The sequence below is a fragment of the Gorilla gorilla genome, chromosome 18, assembly GCF_029281585.2.
Source record: "Gorilla gorilla gorilla isolate KB3781 chromosome 18, NHGRI_mGorGor1-v2.1_pri, whole genome shotgun sequence".
NCBI lineage: Eukaryota > Metazoa > Chordata > Mammalia > Primates > Hominidae > Gorilla > Gorilla gorilla.
In genome coordinates, this window is record NC_073242.2 from 15,694,550 (window position 1) to 15,715,428 (window position 20,879).

The 20,879-nt window shown below is 57.4% G+C and overlaps 1 protein-coding gene across 1 annotated transcript in view; it reads right to left on the minus strand.

Annotated features, from left to right (window-relative positions):
- LOC101138318 (polycystin-1) overlaps positions 1–14,325 on the minus strand; it is a 38,673-nt gene extending 24,348 nt beyond the window's left edge. The window contains 1 exon segment of the mRNA XM_055365344.2: positions 13,810–14,325. Coding sequence (XP_055221319.2) covers positions 13,810–14,024 — 215 coding nt within the window. The 5' untranslated portion in view covers positions 14,025–14,325.
- Positions 14,326–20,879: the final 6,554 nt, after the last annotated feature.

A 20,879-nucleotide genomic window follows, 5' to 3' on the forward strand; every position in this document is an offset into this window, starting at 1 on the left:
AGAGATCGAGACCATCCTGGCCAACAGGGTGAAACTCCGTCTCTACTAAAAATGCAAAAATTAGCTGGGCGTGGTGGCGGGAGCCTGTTAGTGCCAGCCACTCGGGAGGGTGAGGCAGGAGAATCACGTGAACCCGGGAGGTGAAGGTTGCAGTGAGCCAAGATCACGCCACTGCAATCCAGCCTGGTGACATAGCGAGACTCCATCTCAAAAAAAAAAAAAAAAAAAAAGAAAGAAAAGAAAGAAAGGGAGGAAAGAGAGAAGAAAAGGAGAAGGGGAAAGAGCCGGGTGCAATGGCTCCTGCCTGTAATCCCAGCACTTTGGGAGGCTGAGGCAGGCGGATCACCTGAGGTCAGGAGTTCAAGACCTGACTGACCAACACGGAGACACCCTGTCTCTACTAAAAATACAGAATTAGTCAGGCGTGGTGGCAAGCACCTGTAATTCCAGCTACTCAGGAGGCTTAGGCAGGAGAATCACTTGAACCCGGGAGGCAGAGGTTGCAGTGAGCTGAGATCGCGCCCCTGCACTCCAGCACCCCATCCTGCAAGAGTGAAGCTCCATCTCAAAAAAAAAAAAAAAAAAAGGACGGAGGGCGAGAGGGAGGGAGGGAGGAAAGAAAGAGAAAACTCCAAAAACAAAAAAAGAAAAACCAGGCAATTAAAAGAAGCACAATTGGTCACAGCCATGGGAAAAACATCCCATGTCAGTAGTCAGTGAAGAAAAAGCAACAGAAACCACAGGGCGGCAGCATGTCTCTCTTTTCAGAGCTGCCCGAGTTACAAACAAGGTCCTGGAGCTGGTGATGCGGAGGTGAGAAGCCAGAGAGCTGGGGCAAACCGAGAACTCCACCTCCCCTCGGCCTCAAGCACCTCAGGGGTCACCCTGCCGCCCTCCCTGGGCACCCCTCCTGGTCCCACGCACTCCCAGTAGTGCTCCTGGCACAGGGACTGCGGCTCCGCAGGTCTGCACACCACCCCCCCGCTCCCCAGGACCCTGAGGCCTCACCTCCTGCCACGGGCCTCTACTTCCCCAGGTGTCACCCTCCCCACGAGTGACCCAGCAGGTGCCTCCGCCTAGACTTGCTCTTCCCAGCAATGACGACCCGGCAGCCAGGCCCAAGCTGGGGCGGCCTCCATCCCTGAGCACCCGCCCAGCCCCTGCCAGCCCCTGCCAGCCCCTGCCAGCCTCCATCCCTGAGCACCCGCCCAGCCCCTGCCAGCCTCCAGCCCTGCTCCTCCCACCGGAGCTCCGCTCCCGCAGCAGCCTACCCGGCGCAGGAGAGACACACACACAGGCTGCCCGGTGGGGCCCGGGACCAGGGCAAGGGCTTGAAAAGGGAACCAAAAGAAGGGGACCAGAGGCCACCCCAGCTGAGGGGACAGAGCAGCCAAGGCCTTCTCCGTGCCAGGAAGCAGCACCAGCCACAGACGGTGGAGCCGGGCCCTCACCTGGGCTGGGCGCCCAGACAGATGAGACGCTGGGCACTGGCTCCCGGAGCTTCTTGTTCCATCTGTGGATGGAGGGCACGGTTGGGGGTGCAGTTCCCTTCCCCCAGGGGCTTTGGGACACTCAGAGAGCCTATGCCAGTGCCCTGGGCTCCGGGAGGGGAGAAGATCTGGGGGCCAGGCACACAGGGAACGGCCCCTCCGGCAGGGCCACCGCTTCCCCCCTAACTGAACCCTGCTTCTCTGCCGTCCCCTCCTCTACACCAAGGTAGGGACACAGGCTGAGGTGCTCCCCACTGCCCATAAGGATGGGTGGGCCCACAGCCACGCTGCTAGGCATCCACACCATCCCCGCCGTGGGGTGGGACAGGGTGGCGGCTGGGAGACCAGCAAGAGGCCATTCTCGAGACAGGGTGAGGCAGCTGGACTCACACCCGCTGCCCAAGCACCATGCCCCAGGGGGAACACTGTGCCGTGAGGAACTGCAGTTAGACCTGAGGAGGGACTTTCCAGCGGCTGCGGCGGCAGCAGAACCAATGCTTTCGGGAGAATGAGGCACCGGGACCTGAGGCGCAGCAGCCCTAAGGGGCGAGAGGTGCTGCAGAGGCCACGGTGAACACAGGCAGGCCCCCTGGAAGGGACACAGCTGTGAAACTGCCCCGGGGAGGGGCACAGGCATGGGGAGCAGCTCCCACCCAGGCCACGGGAGAAAGGAAAGAAGGAAAAGCCTGAAGATGTTTGGCCACACCTCATTTTCTGGAAAATCCATCAAGAGCGGCTGCTGCTGGGAGCTGACAAGCCAGGGCAGGGGTGGGGGCAGGTCAGCCGAGGACCCCAGAGCGCCCCCGCTCCCCGCCCATCCCACTGTGAACCAGGCCTGGGGGTGCCATGGACACTTCTTCCACGCCAGCAGGCAGCCCCGCCTGTCACCGGTTCTGGCCATGCACTCCCTGCGCGCCAGGCTCCAGGCTGGCTCCTTCTCCCGGCCCTCACCCTAGCCCAAGGCCCACAAATGCAGCAAGGTCTTGGGGACCCCACTCGGCCGAGCTCCCAGGGCCCAGGGCAGTGGAATGAAGCTGGGGCCCAGACAGGAGCCAGGTGCAGTCCCCCAGCCCCCAGGGTGTGGAAGCGTCTGCCCTGGGTAGGACTCAGGTGCCCCCTGGGTGTGGAAGCATCTGCCCTGGGCAGGACTCAGGTGTGGGCTTCAGGGACAGGGACCAGTACAGGGGTCCCCGTGGAGTCCTCACCCCGCTTTCTCCCGTACTTTTCCACGTCTCCATCTGCTTTTGCCATCGCCGTTCTGGGGGAACGCCAAGGCCTAGCCAGGCAGCCTCGCACCAGCCCCCCCACCCCGCCCCTCGGGCTTCCTCTGCACCCGCCAGGTGACATCATCGCCGCTGTCTGATGCCCTGCCCCCACGTTCTGGTTCCCTGCAAGGATGGGGGACACAGCAGGGCCCAGGCATCTGGCAGCAGGACCACCGAGCGGCCCTAAGCCCAGGCAAGAGCACAGAGCAGAGTGCAGGGTCCTCTGGGGTCCCAAGCCCTTGCTGCCCCACGCACTCCTCACCCCAGTTCCTGCTATGAGCTGGAAGGGTGGGAGCCAGGTGCACAGGGACAGCCTGATGGGTGCCCGAGGGCCAGGATGTGCTCCCAGGGAAGCTGAAGCCAAGCTTGTTGGGAGGAGTACACCCCCATGGGGGGCAGGACGGTGCCCCAGCCCCGGGACACAGGGGGCCCCCAGCGCCGAGCGTCCGATCTGGAAGGCAGGAGGAGTTAGGACCATCCTAGCGTGGGACCCAGCAGGCTCCTTAGCGGCTGCTGGGGCACCATTAGGTGGAGAAGGAAGTCCCAGGTGTGTGGCCACAGTACGGGTCTTCACCCCTTCCCAGCACCCTTGCCAATCCTGGAGCAGGAGCAGCAACAGCAGAGGGTGTGGCCAGGCCTGGAGGCTGCCCCTCCACACCCCTGTCACAGGTGGGGCCACGTCCCAGGGCTGTGGGCAGCAGGGCCAGCCTGCCAGCCCGAGGTAGCTGACACGTGTCTCATGCTGCAGCTGGTCTGCCCGCCACCCGGGCGTGTGAACCCCAGGTCGGGCCCCCTCGCCCTGGAGCCTCGGCCCCTCAGGGGTGTTCCCAGCCAGGCGCTGGCTCTCCTGCCCTCCCTCTGGACTCTGCCCACAGTTGGCGCGAGGGTGGATGAAGCCTGAGGCTGGCAGGGCCGGGAAGTCTTGGGGCTGGGCCTTCTGCCCCACAGGCGCTCCTGGGCCGGGGGAGCCGGGGTCGGGGCGTGCAACAGTGGGACTGAGGAGAACTTCCCTGGGTGTGGGGCAGCTCCCGGGGCCCTCCCAATCCACAGCAGAGGGAACGGCCCCAGACAAACCAGACCTGCCTCAGAGCCTCACACTCAGAGCTGAGTGCCCCAGGCGCCCACTCCCCAGACCAGATGCTGAGTGGGATCTGGGGGCCGGACGGAGCCCCCAAAGAAACATCTGCACATTCCAGACGCGTGTGGTCAGTGGCGGGCGTGCGCCAGGCCCGGCACCCCCGCCCGCGCTGGCCGCCTCACTGGAAACTGGGCTGGGGGGACCGGCTCGGAGGGGCCGCCTGCAGAGCTTATGTAACCGCTCCTCCCTCGGCAGGGGCAGGACAGGACGCCAAACCCAGGGAGGCCCCATGCCCCCTGCCAGGCCCCGTCCTCTCCTGGAGGAGCCGGTTCCCCTCCGCCCAGCAAGAGGACCCCCAGGCCCGTCCCTCCCGAGAGCAGGCCCAGGGTGAGGAAATGGGCTGCAGTGTGGGCGCTGGAGAGGGCAGGGGACAGGCGGCAGTGCCACCCCCACTGCGGCCCCTTCCTCGCTGGGCCAGCCGAGCCATGACCTCATCTGTTTCCCTCTGCGCTGTGCTCCTTTCTATTTAAGGAGAGTGAGGCGGCTTCCAGGGCCGGAAATGATCCTGTTTAAATTAACGGGCTGCAGTTTGGGACGGTGCTCATTTGAAAAAAAACAGTGCAGCCCCGGGCTGGGCAGACGGCTGCTGGCTCCGCCTACCACTTCCATGGGGAGGGCCAGGGAGGCCGGCCACAACCCTGGCCCCACGAGGGGTGGGGGTTGCAGCCTCTGATAGAGGACGAGGCTGCCAGGCCCCAGGCAACAGAGCCCTGCACGAGGGTCTCTGGGTCCCGGACACGGGGTGTGAGACTAGCCGGGGAGCCCCAGGCTCAGCGGCATTCTGTCCTTACAGATCCCTCCCATGGCTGAACTATCCCGAGGATGAGACGCCGGGGGTGACATGGGCAGCCTCAGGTCCTCCCGGGACCCACAGGCAGGCACAGGGATGGAGACTCCGGCCTCGGAGGCTGAACGAGGGAGATGAGAAAGGGGAGTCTGCGATGTCCTTGCCTACACGGATGGAAAAACACAGCCAGCTCAAAAAGGGCCGTTTGGAGACGAGCCCACCCGTGGGGTGTAGGAAGGAGAGCGCTTCATACATATGCCACCTGCCGCTGGGGTCGGGGCCACCCTTCCAGTTCAAGGGGAGAATGAGGGCCGGCTCCTGGTGCCCCTGCACGCAGCTGACATGGAGCCAGGCGTTGCGACCCCCTTGCATCCCTCTCCACTCCCACCCTTCACAGCCTGTGTGGGCAGGTGCTGCACTGACCTTATGCTCCTCATGGGCACACTGAGGCTCAAGGGGCCCTCCTCCTCCCCCAACACCATCCCCCAAACACCTCCCCGGGCAGCCAGCAGGGTCCAGTGTGTCAATGGAGGAAGCCAAGGTAGGAAGAGGGTGGTGGTGGGGGGGGGGGGGGGGGAGGAAACTGGCCATCTGCGTCCGGCTGTGCGGGCACAGCAGTGCCCTGGAGAGGGCAGCAGCACAGATCCAGCGGGGCAGCCGGAATCCCATCACCCACTCGGCTGTGGGCACAGCCAATGATGGCAGGAGCCATCCTGAGGCCAGGGCCACGATGCACAGTGGACGGGCTCAGAACCCAGAGCCCCTGTACTCCCACAGCTGTGACGTTCCCTGGGCATGAGCTTGCCCCAGCGCTGGCCTCATTCCTGCCTCAACCAGAAGGAAGAGCTGGCTTCCGCCTCTGCCTGGGCACAAAGCCCTTTCCGAGATGGCCTCACAGAAGCCAGCCTGTCTTCAGATCATGGCGCTGCTAAGGTCAGGAACGCCAGGCTGGGCCAGGGCTGGGCCTCGGGAGCTGCAGGGAGAAAAGGACCCAGCCCGCCTCAGCCCCAGATGTAGCCCTTCTCCTGCCACCAGTGCCTGGGCACCCCGGCCCCTAGGCGAGGACAGCTGCCAAGCCATGAAGAGCGAGGTGTTCTGGGAAAGGGCGTGAGCTGCATTTTCCAGCTGCGCTCACTCTGCAGGGAGACTGTGGCGCCCCCGCCGCTGTGCCCGCAGACATGCCCGGCCTCAGCCAGCTGGAGCGCAGGCAGCAGAGTGCAGGCCAGGCCCAGACGGCAGTGGGATGTTTTCATTCCAGGGTGCTTGGCGGGCTGGGCTGCTGCGGCCACTGCAGAGCTCCAGAAAAGAACATGTGTGTCTCCCTCCAAAGTATATTCCTCGCTGGAAAGCAGATCCCAGGCAGGGTCTCCCCCACAAGCAGGGGGAGAGGCACCCCAAGGTGGGGGAGCGAGGGCAGTGGCAGAACCACCCCATACCCTAGGGGACCCAGGGAGGGGCTTGCAGATGCGGGACCCACATTTGGCAGCGGTGCCCGACCACTGTCACGAGATGGCGGCCAGCGCATCACCCACACGTGGGCCAGGATGGCAGAGGAGATCCACAGAGATGGCTCCAGCAGGAGGCCCTCACAGAGATGCCCTGGCCTCAGAAGAGCCAACAGAAAGCCGGGAAGGGGGACGTCGAGGCTCAAGCTTGGCACAACCTCCCCAAAGCTCCCAAAGGCTCTCGGTGCCCACCAGCGACAGCGCGCACCGCCACCACCTAACAGCAAGGATGCAGCAGGGTCCGCACGTCAGGGCGGGCACTGAGCGGAACTCAGGCAGTGCCACTCGCCAGCTTACGTCAAAAGAACAAAAGGAGTGAGGACGGTACTCGCGGCTCTGCCAATACTTCCCAGCCCCGCACGTCTCACACACACCAGAACACGTCAAAAGGCACCAATGGGCAAACACCCAGATGTAGGCACAAGCAGGAGTGGGCCGGGTCTTGTGAGCCCCCACAGCCACGCGGCCCTGCGCTGAAGGCACCGAGGTTGGGTGCTGAGGGGTCCATAGGAGTCCACCCGCCCAGGCTGCACTGGCTCCCGTCGTCCAGTGTCCGGTATAAGCACAGGCACAGTATCTGGCTCTTACCCTCAGGCTGTTACACTGTGCTCTGTGGCAGGGCAGGTCTCACAGTGCATGGAGGACAGGGGAATGGGCCCCCGGAACCCCTGAGGGGACCGACAGAGCTACTTTAACAAGGTATGATTGTTGGGGCTGCCAGTGGCTGAGCCAGGTCACTGCTACACTGCCCTGCAGGGTGCATCTAATCATGGAGCCCACTTTACAGGTGAGGAAACTGAGGCTGAGAGACTGGACCAAGGTCACACCAGAAGTGGAGGCGCTGGGACGTGAACCCAGGTCTGACTCCAGGGCGCAAATTCCCTACATCTGGGTTCCCAGCCTCCTTCCTGAAACTGAACAGGAAACTAGAGGGAAGGGACACAGCAGGGATGAGCCAGGGAGGGAGAGGTGGGAGGGGCTGGCAGCACCCAAGCAGCTGCACCTGGGCGCAGGGCCCCTCGGCCCCTCAGCCCCTCGGGGAGTGCAAGCACATCCCAGCCCGACTCGGAAGCGCCACTGCCACCTCTGTCTATAAACCAGGGCACTAGTGTGGGCCCCAGGCACCCTGTGCAGCTCCAGGGGTCTGCCCCAGAGCATGCTAATGAAATCATCACCACGGCTTCTCAGAGCCTCAATTTCCTGGTCTGTAAAATGAGACCAGGAGTGGCTGCAACCCTGCAGTGCCGTGATGAGGTATGGAGAGACAAGAACACAGAGGGCTCAGCGCGGGGCCCGGCGTGGCCACCGCGGGGAGAGGGTGCGGACTCTTCCTAGACCTTTTCTTTTTGAGACAGAGTTTCACTCTGTCTCCCAGGCTGGAGTGCAATGGTGCAATCTTGCCTCACTGCAACCTCTGCCTCCCAGGTTCAAGCGATTCTCCTGCCTCAGCCCCCAAAGTAGGTGAGACTACAGGCATGTGCCACCATGCTCAGCATTTTTTTTTTTTTTTTTTGAGACAGAGTCTCACTCTGTTGACCAGGCTAGAGTGCAGTGGTGTGACATTGGCTCACTGCAACCTCCGCCTCCCGGGTTCAAGTGATTCTCCTGCCTCAGCCTCCTAATTAGCTGGGATTACAGGCGCCCACCACCACACCTCGCTAATTTTTGTATTTTTAGTAGAACGGGGTTTCACCATGTTGGTCAGGCTGGTCACAAACTCCTGACCTTGTGATCCCCCCACCTTGGCCTCCCAAAGTGCTGAGATTACAGGCGTGAACCACCGCACCCACCGTTTTTTTGTTTTTTTTTTTTTAAAGACCGTTTCCTAGTCGCCCAGGCTGGAGTGCAGTGGCACCATCACAGCTAACTGCAGTCTCAACCTCATAGACTCAGGGAATCCTCCCCCCTCAGCCTCCCAACTAGCTGGGACTACAGGCGCCACCACTAATATCTATTTATTGGTCTCGCTATGTTGCCCAGGCTGGCCTCAAACTCCTGGCCTCAAGCCATCTGCTCTCCTAAAGTGCTGGGATTACAGGCGTGAGGCACTGCGCCCGGCTGGACAGTGGTTTTGATTTCCGTTTCCCTCATGACTAATGAGGCCGACCATCTTCTCACACGCTGTTGGCCATCTGTGCGTCTTCTTTGGAGAAATCTCTGTTCAGATCCTGTGATTTTTTTTTTTTTTTTTTTTTTTTTTTGAGACAGGGTCTTGCTCTGTGACCCAGCCTGGAGTGCAGTGGTGTGATCACAGCTCACTGCAGCCTTGACCTCCTCTGCTCAAGTGATGTCCCACCTCAGTCTCCTGAATAGCTGGGACCACAGATGCACACCACCACGCCCGGCCAATGTTCTTTTATTTTTTAGAGACCGGGGTCTCACCCTGTTGCCCAGGCTGGTGTCAAACTCCTGGGCTCAAGCGATCCACCCACCCTGGCCTCCCAAACTGCTGGGATTACAGGCGTGAGTGACCCCTTGTCCATGTTTAAACGGGGTCCCTGTCTGTTGTTGAATCATAGTGTTCCCTGTATGATCTGGATGCAAGCCGATACTGCATGGATGACCTGCAGGTGCCCTCTGTCTCCACAGTCGCCTCTGCAGTGGGAGCTCGGGTGCTCCACATTCCCAACTGCTGCAGACACAACCAAAGCCTCCCCATCCCTTCCCCCACCCATGCCGGCAATCGCGTACAGGAGTGAGCGTGTGACTTCTTGTCCACACTTCTGTCCACAAGTTTGGCGAGTTTGCATCCGCGTCTAATAAAGAAACTACCGTTTCTCACGCAGGCACGTTCTGAACGCCCGAGTGCGGGAGCCACGTAAGACCCGGCTCAGGGACCCCGGGTGAGGCCAGCTGGACATGCAGGATGCAGGTCCTCACCACTGCCTCCGCTCAGCTGCCAGGGCTCTTCCTAGAAGACACGGGCCTCTCCTAGGCTCTCCTGACAGAGGCCCTACCCCTGCCCCCGAGTCACCTTGCCCCTTGGGGACTCTCTCTGGGCAGCTCCCTGTGGGAGCTTTGAAACCTGGCTTCAATGTCACCTGCACTGGGGGTCCTTCCAGGCCAGCCCCCTCCCCATCATCCATCTCTGTCCTTGGAGAATCATCTGCGTGTTGGTTGAACGCGGGCTCCAGTGATAACGGAGCCCTCGAGGGTGGCCCTCCTTCTGCTGAGGGCTCATGGAGGCCTTGGTGACAATCCCTAGTCCTCGCTCTCAGGATCCAGGGACCAGAAATGGGAGCCAGGGGCCCCTCCGTGGCCTGGCCAGCCCCCCAAGGAAGCTGTGTCTGTGGCAGTTGCGCTCTAAGGCATCAGGCCTAGGGGTCGCTCCAGAATGCCTGTCTTCCCCGACGCCAATCCCAGGCAGGGGCCCCGGGGTCTGCGCCTCCTGCCCCTACACTCTCCCACACTCTCCTGTGATTCAGGGATGCAGGTGGGAAAGGGCAAGGCCCTGGGTGCTCCTATATTTTACATCAGTGAACCAAGCACCTACCAAGTCCCTCGATGTGCCTAGTCCTGGACCCCAGCATTTGCGAGACAGCAGCAGACCCAGGTGACCCCCAGCCAGGGTGAGTGGCAACCAGCACCAGAAGTGGCCTTTAGAGCAGGGGGCCCTGAACTGATGACATCTACACCTAGGTCAGTGCCAGCCAGGACAACCTCTGGGACAATGGGATGTCGGCTCCAACGACCAATTTACAAGAAACACAAAGGACACACTCACAGCACCACGGAGGTGACACCATGGAGGTGGCACCCCCAAGACACAGCGAGAAATCCAGGCTGCAAGAGCCAGTTTCTTCAACAAATTGCACAAGGAAAAAGAGAGGAAGGGAAGCTCCTAGACATCATCGGAAATTTAAAAGACAGGCGGTGGCTCAAGCCTGTAATCCCAGCACTTTGGGAGGCTGAGGCGGGCGGATCACGAGGTCAGGAGATCCAGACCATCCTGCCTAACACGGTGAAACCCCGTCTCTACTAAAAATACAAAAAATTAGCTGGGCATGGTGGCGCGCACCAGTCCAGGCTACTCGGGAGGCTGAGGCAGGAGAATGGCGTGAACCCAGGAGGCAGAGCTTGCAGTGAGCCAAGATGGCACTGCTGCACTCCAGCCTGGGCAACAGAGTGAGACTCCATCTCAAATAATAATAAAAAATAAATAAATAAATAAATAAAAGACATCACTCACACCTGTAATCCCATCACTTCGGGAGGCCGAGGCAAGCAGATCACCTAAGGCCAAGAGTTCAAGACCAGCCTGACCAACATGGTGAAACCCCATCTCTACTAAAAATATTTTTAAAAATTAGCCGGGCATGGTGGCACGCGCCTGTAATCCCAGCTACTCAGGAGGCTGAGGCAGGAGAATCACTTGAACCCGGGAGGTGGAGGCTGCAGTGAGCCGAGATCACACCATTGTCCTCCAGCCTGGGTGACAGAGCCAGACTCCGTCTCAAACAAAACAAAACAAAAGACATCAGCTAGCTGGTCCAAGCACAGTGGTGTTCACAACGAATTGATCACAGCCAGGTAGAATTCTTCATTCTTTCTCCAGTCCCACTGCTTTGCTTGACCCAGCCTTAAAGACACACATATATATTTTTGTCTGGGCGCACTGGCTCACACCTGTAATCCCAACACTTTGGGAGGCCAAGGCAGGCGGCTCACTTGAGGTCAGGAGTTTGAGACCAGCCTGACCAACGTGGAGAAACCCCGTCTCTCCTAAAAATACAAAATTAGCCAGGCATGGTGGCACATGCCTGTAATCCCAGCTACTGGAGAGGCTGAGGCAGGAGAATCGCTTGAACCCGGGAGGCGGAGGTTGCCGTGAGCTGAGATCGCACCACTGCACTCCAGCCTGGGCAACAAGAGCGAAACTCCGTCTCAAAAAAAAAAAAAAAAAAAAAAAAGTATATATTTTTAAAAGACATTGGCTGGGTGCGGTGGCTCACGCCTGTAATCCCAGCACTTTGGGAGGCCGAGGTGGGCAGATCACGAGGTCAGGAGATCAAGACCATCCTGGCCAACACGGTAAAACCCCGTCTCTACTAAAAATACAAAAATTAGCCAGGCATGGTAGCGCACGCCTGTAATCCCAGCTACTCGGGAGGCTGAGGCAGGAAAAGCGCTTGAACCCAGGAGGCGGAGGTTGCCATGACCCGAGATCGTGCCATTGCACTCCAGCCTTGGCAACAAGAGTAAACTCTGTCTCAAAAAAAAAAGAAAAAAACACATGGGTCAGGAGGGGAAGGGTCGGGGCAGGGAGGGCAGGGCAGGCTCTGGGGTGGGGGGTCTGTGAGTCAGCCACGGCTCTGCCCACGTCTCCCCACGAAGCTTCGAGCCACGCAGAGCAGCACGTTTTGCAGTACGCCATCTTTCCCAAAAGCCACCACCTCTCGGCAGCATCATTAACCCAAGGCAGGCTGTGGCCTCAGAAGCCCTGGCTGTCCTCCACCTGGAACTGGACACAGCTGTCCCTGCTGAGCTTCAGCAGCCAGGGAGCCACAAGTGGAGAGGCACCTGCGTGAGCCCCCCAGGAAGGCTACTGGTGACACCCAGACAGCAACGCTCCTGGACCCTTAAACACCTGTCAGCAGCTGTGATCTGTGTCCTTCACCTCTCCCAGCTTGACCCCTCTTCCCTGGGGAAAACCCAGCCGTCTCCCCGAGGAGGAGTTTGCAGGGTAGACAGCAAAATGGCTGGGCTGCCCCCACAGCACAGAGGGTGGCCTGGGGGGCCAGCCAGGGCCTTAACATCCTTCCTAAGGCCCTAGCTTCCCATGGGTCCCCTCACCCCACCTTCCAGAACTCTCCCAGCGGCAGCCCCAGGTGTGTACAGAACAGCACCCACCTGCCCACATGAGGTCACCCTGTGCCCTGTTGCACACTTGAGGGGCCTGGCATTCGGAATCTTGCCAGCTCAGGCTGGGACAGGCCACCAACTCCCAGGGTCCCCTTCCTCCAAATCCCAGGACCAGAGCCTAAGGGGACAACACAAGGCAGGGGCGGGGGCTCCACTGCTGTGCCAAGGGCCTGGAGAACACGGGCCTTGCTCTCCGCTCAGCAGCCACCAGCGCCCTTCTCTCCTGGACAGCTCCTGAGGGGCTGCTCTCATGGACACCATCAGGTGCTGGGAAGCAGGAACCACCAGGACCTGGACAGAGTCCCCAGGGACCGGCCTGGCAGACAGAGGAGCCCTCAGCTACAGCATCAGAAACAACGGGTGGGGTAGGTCTGATGCAATTCTGTGGGCGCTGTTGCCAGGCAGGAGGAGGCCATCTCCACAGAGACAGCCGCGAGACACACGCGTCCGCAGTCAGGGAGCGCAGGAGCAATGTGGCCCCGAGGGGCACGGGCTCCATTGGTCCACGAGAACCCATTCTTCTCCCACCCTCGAGACCACCCAGCAAAGCCCCAAGGACACACGGCTCCCCTAAGGAAGGGTGGCCACAGGCGGGAGTGACCCAGAAACGTTACAAAACCAAATGCCAGAACCCATCCAATGTTTAGCAAGCCTGGGGATGTGCCACGTCCCCCAGGGATCCAGCACGCACCCAAGGAGACACTGTCCCGGCGAGGAGCCTGGAGCCTGGGAAATACAAGGCATCAGACTGGTCCCAAGACTCTCCCCAGCGCTGGGGACAACTGTCTGCTTATCTTAGTCCCCTGCGCCCTTTTCAATCCAACCCTGGGTCCTGGGCACCTCATAGTTCCAAACCCCTGCTATGCACATCCCGGCTGTGATGCCTGGGACAGGTCCTGTCCTGGCTGTGATGCCTGGGACAGGTCGTGTCACCTCTCCAAACCTGTTTCCTCATCTGTGAAATGCAAATCTCCACGGTCCCTACGCCTCGGATGGTCAGAGTCAGGATTCCGCATGACGACCCCCAACAGGAGCCTGGCACAGACCTGGCTCTGGGCAGCGTCTCCATAAAGGCCACCTGTTGTTTTTATCTCCCGAAAGCGAACATGACAAGGCTTTAACCCCCCACGGCAATCCCCCCTCACCCCTGTTCTCAGGATAGCCTTGGAACCCAATAGCAGAGCGCCTGAGGCCCTTCATGACCCCAGCCCACCCGCGAGCCCACCTCCCACCCTGCCCCTACCCCTCACACCTCCCGTGGCCAGCCTCCAGCCTCACGGTCTTTGCTCACACCGTTCACCCCCCTTCTTCTGGACCCACCTCATCGCCCCTTCCATCAGCCCAATTCTTGCACATCCATCAAATCCTTGTCCAGACACCTCCTGGAACTCTTCCCTGCAGCCCCCTACAGCCATCCCCACCTCTCCGGGTACCCCGCAGCCCCAGGCCGCATCCCAATTCCTCTCCAATTAGCGACTGTTTGTCCTCCCAGCTGAGCGCGGCCTCCGCGCCCCGCCCCCGCTGGCGTCTGCAGAGCCCCCGGGTGGGACGTCTGTCTCCAGACCTGGGGTTTTTCGGCTCCCCGGGGCCGTGCCAACCGCGGCTCCAGAAGTTCCTTATTTAGCAGGGCCTCCGTGCCGCGCCGGAGCCTCGCCCTGGGAGCGTCCTGCTTCCCGTCCCGGGCCAGGGAACGCGCCCACGCCCACGCCCACGCCCGCCCGTCCCGCGGCCTCTCCCGAGTGCCGCTGGGCCCGCTACTCACAGCGCTGTGGCGTCCGCGGGGATGCGCAGCGCGGGACCGAGCGTCCGCAGCCCGCGGCCCGAGCAGTTCACGCGGCAGGCGGCGCCGGGCGCTGGACCGCAGAGGCAGGGGGGCTCGCAGGGCCCGCAGCCGCGCCCGGGGCCCCCCGCCAGCACCCCGAGCCACAGGCCCAGGCCCAGGGCCAGCGCCAGGCGCACGGGCGCGGCGGGCGGCATCGTTAGGGCAGCGCGCGCATGGCCCCGCCGTCCCCAGGCCCGCCCGCGCGCGGAGGCCGCGGCTCAGGCGGGGTCGGCGGACGGCATGGCGGGCGCGGGGCTGGATGGGGCTGCGGCCGCGGCTCAGGCGGGGTCGGCGGACGGCATGGCGGGCGCGGGGCTGGATGGGGCTGCGGCCGCGACCTGCTGCTGAGCGACGCCCGCTCGGGGCTCGGAGCCAGGCCGCTCCGGGAGCTCGGCCGCCCGCTCGGACGCTGGCGCTGCAGTGCGGGCCCCTCCGCGGCTCCTCCTCCTCCCCGCGCGGCGCGGGGCGGACGGGGCGGGGGGGGCGGGGCGGGTGCAGGCTCCGCCCCCTTCGCCACAGCGCGACCGGGCCAGCGATGAGGGACTGGCATCCGGAGGCTTCACCCTCCGCGCCACAAAGCGAGTCTATCCCATGATAAATGCTGATCTGGATCCCGGGCAGGGTTCTCTCTCTGACAGGGCTTCAGGACATCCCCCAGGCTGAAAGATAATGACAGTGCTCAAACTCTGTTGGGCATAAGAATCACCAGGAAGTGCCCTGGGTCCCAGCCCAGATCTTCACTCCATAGGTCTGAGGCTAACCCTGAGATCTGCCTGTCTCTCAAGGTGGAGCCAGTCTCACGGGCATACAACATTCAGAAGGGGCCCGTGCTTGGTTTAATCCTCTGTTGTCATTATGTTCGCATTCTTAATAATTTGTTTTTGTTTTTTTGAGACAAGGTCTCACTCTGTCGCCCAGGTTGGAGTGCAATGGCATAATCTAGCTCATTGCAGCCTCAACCTCCCTGGACTCAAGCGATCCTCCCACCTCAGCCTCCTGAGTAGCTGAGATGACAGGCACCCACCACCATGCCCAGCTAATTTTTGTATTTTTAGTAGAGACAGTGTTTCACCATGTTGGCCAGGCTGGTCTTGAAACCCTGACCTCAAGTGATCCACCCACCTCAGCCTCCGAAAATGCTGGGATTACAGGCATGAGCCACCACCCCTGGCCTATTTTCACATTCTTAATAATTTTACTTTAAAAAAAAATTTTTAGAGACAGGATCTCACTATGTTGCCCAGTCTGGACTCACACTCCTGGGCTCAAGCATTCCTTATGCCCCAGCCTCCTGAGTAGCTGGGACTACAGGAACATGCCACCATGCTTGATCCTTAATATTTTTTGAAGCTGAAGACCTTGCATTTTTATTTTGCACTGAGCCCCATGCATTACATAGCTGGTCCCGGCTGCTGGTCTCCAAGCCATACTTAAACAGCAATGGATTAAGGAACGATGTCAAGTGTAAATGTGAACACACTTCAAATAGTTCAGCTTACATTTACTGAGCACCTAGTATGAGCTGTGCACTGGTGCCAGGCAGACTAGAACACAATGGTCACTGAGCCCAAAGGCTGTTCTTGAGGAATTCACAGGTGAGTGGAGGATCTTAGTTTATTCATTCAGCCTTTATGTAGCTGGCAGTGTGCCTGAGGCTGAACATCCAGCATTAAACGAAAGACCAGGCTCTGCTGGGGGAGGACCTCTTAAGGGAGAAAGATTCCGCCACCACCAAACCTGGGGAATAAAGCTGAACTAAGAGTTAACAATAAAACAAGCACCTAATAGATCAGAATTAAGATTTTCAAAGATCAGAGAAAGGCCCTGTAAAAGTATGATAGCCTAGGCAACACAGCAAGACCCTATCTCTACCAATAAATAAATAAATTAGCTGAGCATGGTGGCGTGTGCCTCTAGTCCCAGCTACTTGGGAGGCTGAGGTGGAAGGATCACTTGAGCATGGGAGGTTGAGGCTGCAGTGAGCCAGGGTCGTGCCACTGCACTCCAGCTTGGGTGACACAGTGAGGCCCTGTCTCAACAACAGCAGCAAAAAAGCAAAATGGAGCTGTGAGCACTGAAGGTAGACATCTTTGAAAAGAGATGAAATTTCCCTGAAATGAATTTTCAGTATCAAGAGCCACCCTCAAACTAGAATAGCTCCCCAGTCACTGTCCTGTCACCCAGTTCTGTTTTCTTCATGGCACTTGTCAATAAGATGACCCCATATATTTATCTGTGTGTTTACTTCAGCAACGTGTGTCTTCCCACTAGAATATAAGGTCCCGTGAGAGTAAGGACTTTGTCTTTTTTTTTTTTTTTTTTTTTAAATGCAGAATCTCACTCTGTCACCCAGGCTGGAATGCAGTGGTGCAATCTTGGCTCACTGCAACCTCTCCCTCCTGGGTTCAAGTGATTCCTTTGCCTCAGCCTCCTGAGTAGCTGGGACTACAGGCATGTGCCACCACACCCGGCTAATTTTTGTAATTTTAGTAGAGACGGGGTTTTGCCATGTTGGCCAGGCTGGTCTCAAACTCATGACCTGAAGTGATCCACCCACCTCGGCCTCCCAAAGGGCTGGGATTATAGGCATGAGCCACCATGCCCGGCCAGGACTTTGTCTTTTGGTATTCACTCTATCCCCAGGTCTAGACCACTGCCTGGCACATAACAGGTACTCCCTACATTTTTGTTGAGCGAATAAATGATTTTGTCCTCCCCGGTAAAGACAAAAGAGGAGGCTAAATTGCAATTGATATGACTTAGCCAGATATACACATATAAACACTTCCTACCCTAAAGGATTGGGATCCTGAAAAAGGCTATCATAATAAACTAAGGAACCATTTTACAACTAAATTGTTTTTAAAACGATAGCACCCAATGCTGGTAACACTGTGAGTATCTTTGTCGTTGGATACAAACTCTTTGAAGAGCAATAAGGTGTGAAGTGTCAAAAGCTGTAAAAATGTTCACTCATTAGACTTGGCATTCCCACTCCTGAGAATTTAAAGAAATAATTCAAGAGTAGCAAAGAGTTTTTGCATAAAGGTGCTTATTGTTTTATTATCGGAAAAAAAAAAAAACTAGAACGAGTTAACTGTCTGACAGTTGGTGTACACGGCCTGTAACCATGATCATTATGAAGACTCACTGGAGCCACACAGGAAAAAGATTATGATAAATGAAAGAAGTCACAAGAAAACTAGAATATATATTATGGTTCCAAGTAAGAAAACCACTTACAAACAAGGACAAGAAGAGAGCAAGGAATCATGGAAATATTTATTATGTGTGTTGGAGATGGCGGGCTGCCTCTCGAATTTGGTCCTTTCCTTTTCCTGGACATACAGCTTGGCCAGACATTTAGGAGTCCTTGCAAGTAGGGGGAGCCACAGGACTGGGTTCAACACAACAGAAAGCGACCAGATGCAATACAACACTTCCCGTCTAGCCCATAAAATCCTACCAAATGGCCAGGCATGGTGGGTCATGCCTGTAATCCCAGCACTTTGGGAGGCCAAGGTGGGTGGATCACCTGAGGTCAGGAGTTCGAGACCAACGTGACCAACAAGGTGAAATCCCATTTCTACTAAAAATACAAAAATTAGCCAGGCGTGGTGGCAGGTACCTGTAGTCTCAGCTACTAGGGAGGCTGAGACAGGAGAATAGCTTGAACCTGGGAGGCAGAGGTTGCAGTGAGCCGAGATTGCACCACTGCACTCCAGACTGGGCAATACAGTGAGACTCCGTCTCAAAAAAAAAAAAAAATCCTACCACATGTGCTCCACCAAGCTCTGTCTCCGAGGTGGCCTTAGAAGCCACATGGGGAAGGTGGCAGAGACTCTAGGAGCCTGAGCAGAGACCCAGATGATTATGAAAAATGCAGACCTACCCATCCTTATTCACCTGGGACCACCGTGAATTATATCATAAGAAATAAACCCCTATTGTACATACATTCACCATTCGAGTTGGGTCTAATTGTTACAGCAGTTTAGCCAACCCTAATCCACGTATACAGTGTCAACAGTGGCTGAGATGACATGTTGCACAGACATGAGAGTCAGAAAGACCTGAGTTCAAGTCCCAGTGATGACATTTACTATCTGTGTGACCTTGAAAAGCTGCCTAACTACTCTCAGACTGTTTCCTCATCAGTTTGTTTTGAGAATCAAATGAGAAAATTACTAAAAAGCCCTTAGCACTGCATCTAAGATGGGGAAGAGACAGTCAATGAATTCAAGTTTCCTGAAGCCCAGTTGCATCCCTGCCCTGCCCTGGGCTCTGAGAGACAGTTGCTGAAGCTAGTGTTAAAGTGAACTAAATATGGCCTGAGTGGGACTTCGTACTTCTATAGTTGAGTCCTTGTGGACAAATTGCAACCTAGCTTAATAGGTAGACAAGATTGAAAACCTAACTTAGGAGTATGCGCCTGTAACAATAGCTGAGTCTTGGCCAATCCCAGAGGCCGTAGTTCAACCGCTCATACGCTGCTGAGTGTTCAAACTGTACTCAAATAAGGCAAACGCCAACTTGTAACAATCCAGCCATTCTGTACCTCACTTCTGATTTCTGTACATCATTTCCCTTCTTTTGTCCATAAATCTTCTTCCACCACGTGGCTGCACTGGAGTCTCTGTGAATCTGCTGTGATTCTGGGTTCTGCCCAATTCGCGAATCATTCATTGCTCAATTAAACTACTTTAAATTTAATTCAGCTGAGATTTTCTTTTATCACTAATTTGAGCTGGTTTTCTAATGTTTGCAAATGGGACGGCTGACTAATACAACACTGCTCCAAATATTAACGTCTTTCTCCCAACCCATCACCCAGGCAGAAGTGGTCCAGCCTGGGCAACCCTAGGAGGAGGCTAGCTCTCCTCTAGGGAGGCTTAGGATGCAGCCAGTGGGCAGTAACTGGCTCACTGTCCCCTGCAACTGAAATCAGAACTGGTTCCAGAAACCAAGTTGACCTTCAACCAGTCTTTCCCAAAATATGGCTCTATGCCCATCTCTGGTCAGGCTGGGCTGTTTTCCTGGACAGAGAAGTCTCAGACAAGCAGGCAGTGGTTAGTGGGCTGTGCCCAGGCTGAGAACATTTCCCAGAGTAGATGGCATCTCTGGCAGTCCCTTAAAGCCAGCAGAGGCCAAGTCATGTCCAAGAGGCCAAAAGGCTCAATATGGTGGAGACAGTCTACAGTCCCCATGAATAAGGGACCCTGATGCCTTCCCTATGTACCAGGTAGTCACTGCCTGAGGGGCCCAGAGCAGCAGGAGTGCAGAGCCAGCCTGGGCAGGGGCACTGGGCTGGAAGTGGGGCTCACATCCTCAGCACACACACACACACACACACACGAATGCACGCACACACACACAAATGCACACACACACAGATAGGTGCATTCAAACATCACATACACGTGTACATTCCTTGCAAAGTCAACTTCTGCTGATAGCACAACAAACAATGGGGCCACAGTGTGGCATGGAGGAAACCCTGGAGTCCGATCTCATTTTTTTTTTTGCATCTGTCAGGGGATAAAGATATTTGATAAAAATCCTTGAGTCACATCCCCACCAGGTCCCTGCCTACCTGTAGACCCCATCAAGCCAGCTCCATGGCCCCTTAGATACCACCTCACTGGGTCCCCAGGGATTGACCTCAGTCCTGGAAATGCAGAAATATCTGTATCTGTCACAGCTGAGACTGGTGGCCTTCCGCTGGCTTTCCTGGAGGCAGAGCTGGAGACAGGGACTTGGGTGGATGTGGTTTTTGTTTTTGTTTTGAAAGGGGCTTTCAGGAGAAGGGAGGTGAGGACTACATGATACAGAAGGGGACAGAGCAGAGTGAGAATGTGGTCCCTTAAAGTCCCACCTTGACCTATCCCACGAGCAGCAGAGAGCACGCCACAGGATCGTCCCCACCGTGGGGCAGGGACCAGCCATTCATGTTGCTGTATCAGTTAATCACTGGGCCATTACTGGGCATGGCATCCCATCCCAGGCAACGTGGCTCCCATCTGAGGGTGATTCTCTAGAGAAGGACAGCTGTGAGCTCTCAGCAGGTGAGGCTCCAAAAGCAGCTATGCCAGTCTAGACCTCAGGGGAAGGGGGAATTCATCTCTAGGCAGGGATGATTTTCATAACATTGAACTCTTGACATGCAGGAGCACCGACCAATCAGAACAGACACGGTGACCAAACAGGCACAGCCACACCAGTGGATACCAGCGGAATGTCCACGCTGCCTCTGCGAAGGGACAGTCCCATGAGCCAAGCCCTAGACCAGCTGTTCTGGGAGCACTGCATCATTGCACTGAATTCTCACAACCGCCCCATAATGCTGGGACCATCCCCATTTTCCTGCCCAACAGCCTCCGTCTCATAGACACTAGGCGGCTCTCCCAGGGTCACACGGTCCAGTCAATAACGGGCAGAACTCGCACTCCGATCTGTCTGGCTCCAAAGCTGCTAAAAATTTTCTCCTTGGCCTCACTGGCTTGACAAAGATTAAAAAAGAAGGCAAGTCCTTCTTTCCAAGAGATGCTAAGGTCCCTCGGCGACGCTAGATCATGATTTTATCATGTTCGGAGGGGAATGAAAGGGACAGAAAACAAGCGATGTGTGATCTCCTGTCATGTCAAGAGACGCTGTTTTCAAAGAAACGTACATTTCGCAGAATCAATACGCTGTGGGGCCTCAGAAAGCTGAGGCAGACACACGGCACCGACCCGTGCACGTGGGAGCCCTGTTACAAGAGACGGCAGAAATTAAACTGCATCAGCTGGAGCAAGTACATTGTAAATATTCAATATTAATGACCCACCTCGGCCCCAAAGAAGAGAGTGTTGGGCTTTGTCCAGCTGTGTGCTCTGTTGTTAAAAGACCAACTTGTGGCCAGGCACGGTGGCTCGCACCTGTAATCCCAGCACTTTGGGAGGCCAAAGCAGGTGGATCACCTGCGGTCAGGAGTTCGAGACCAGCCTGGCCAACATAGTGAAACCCCGTCG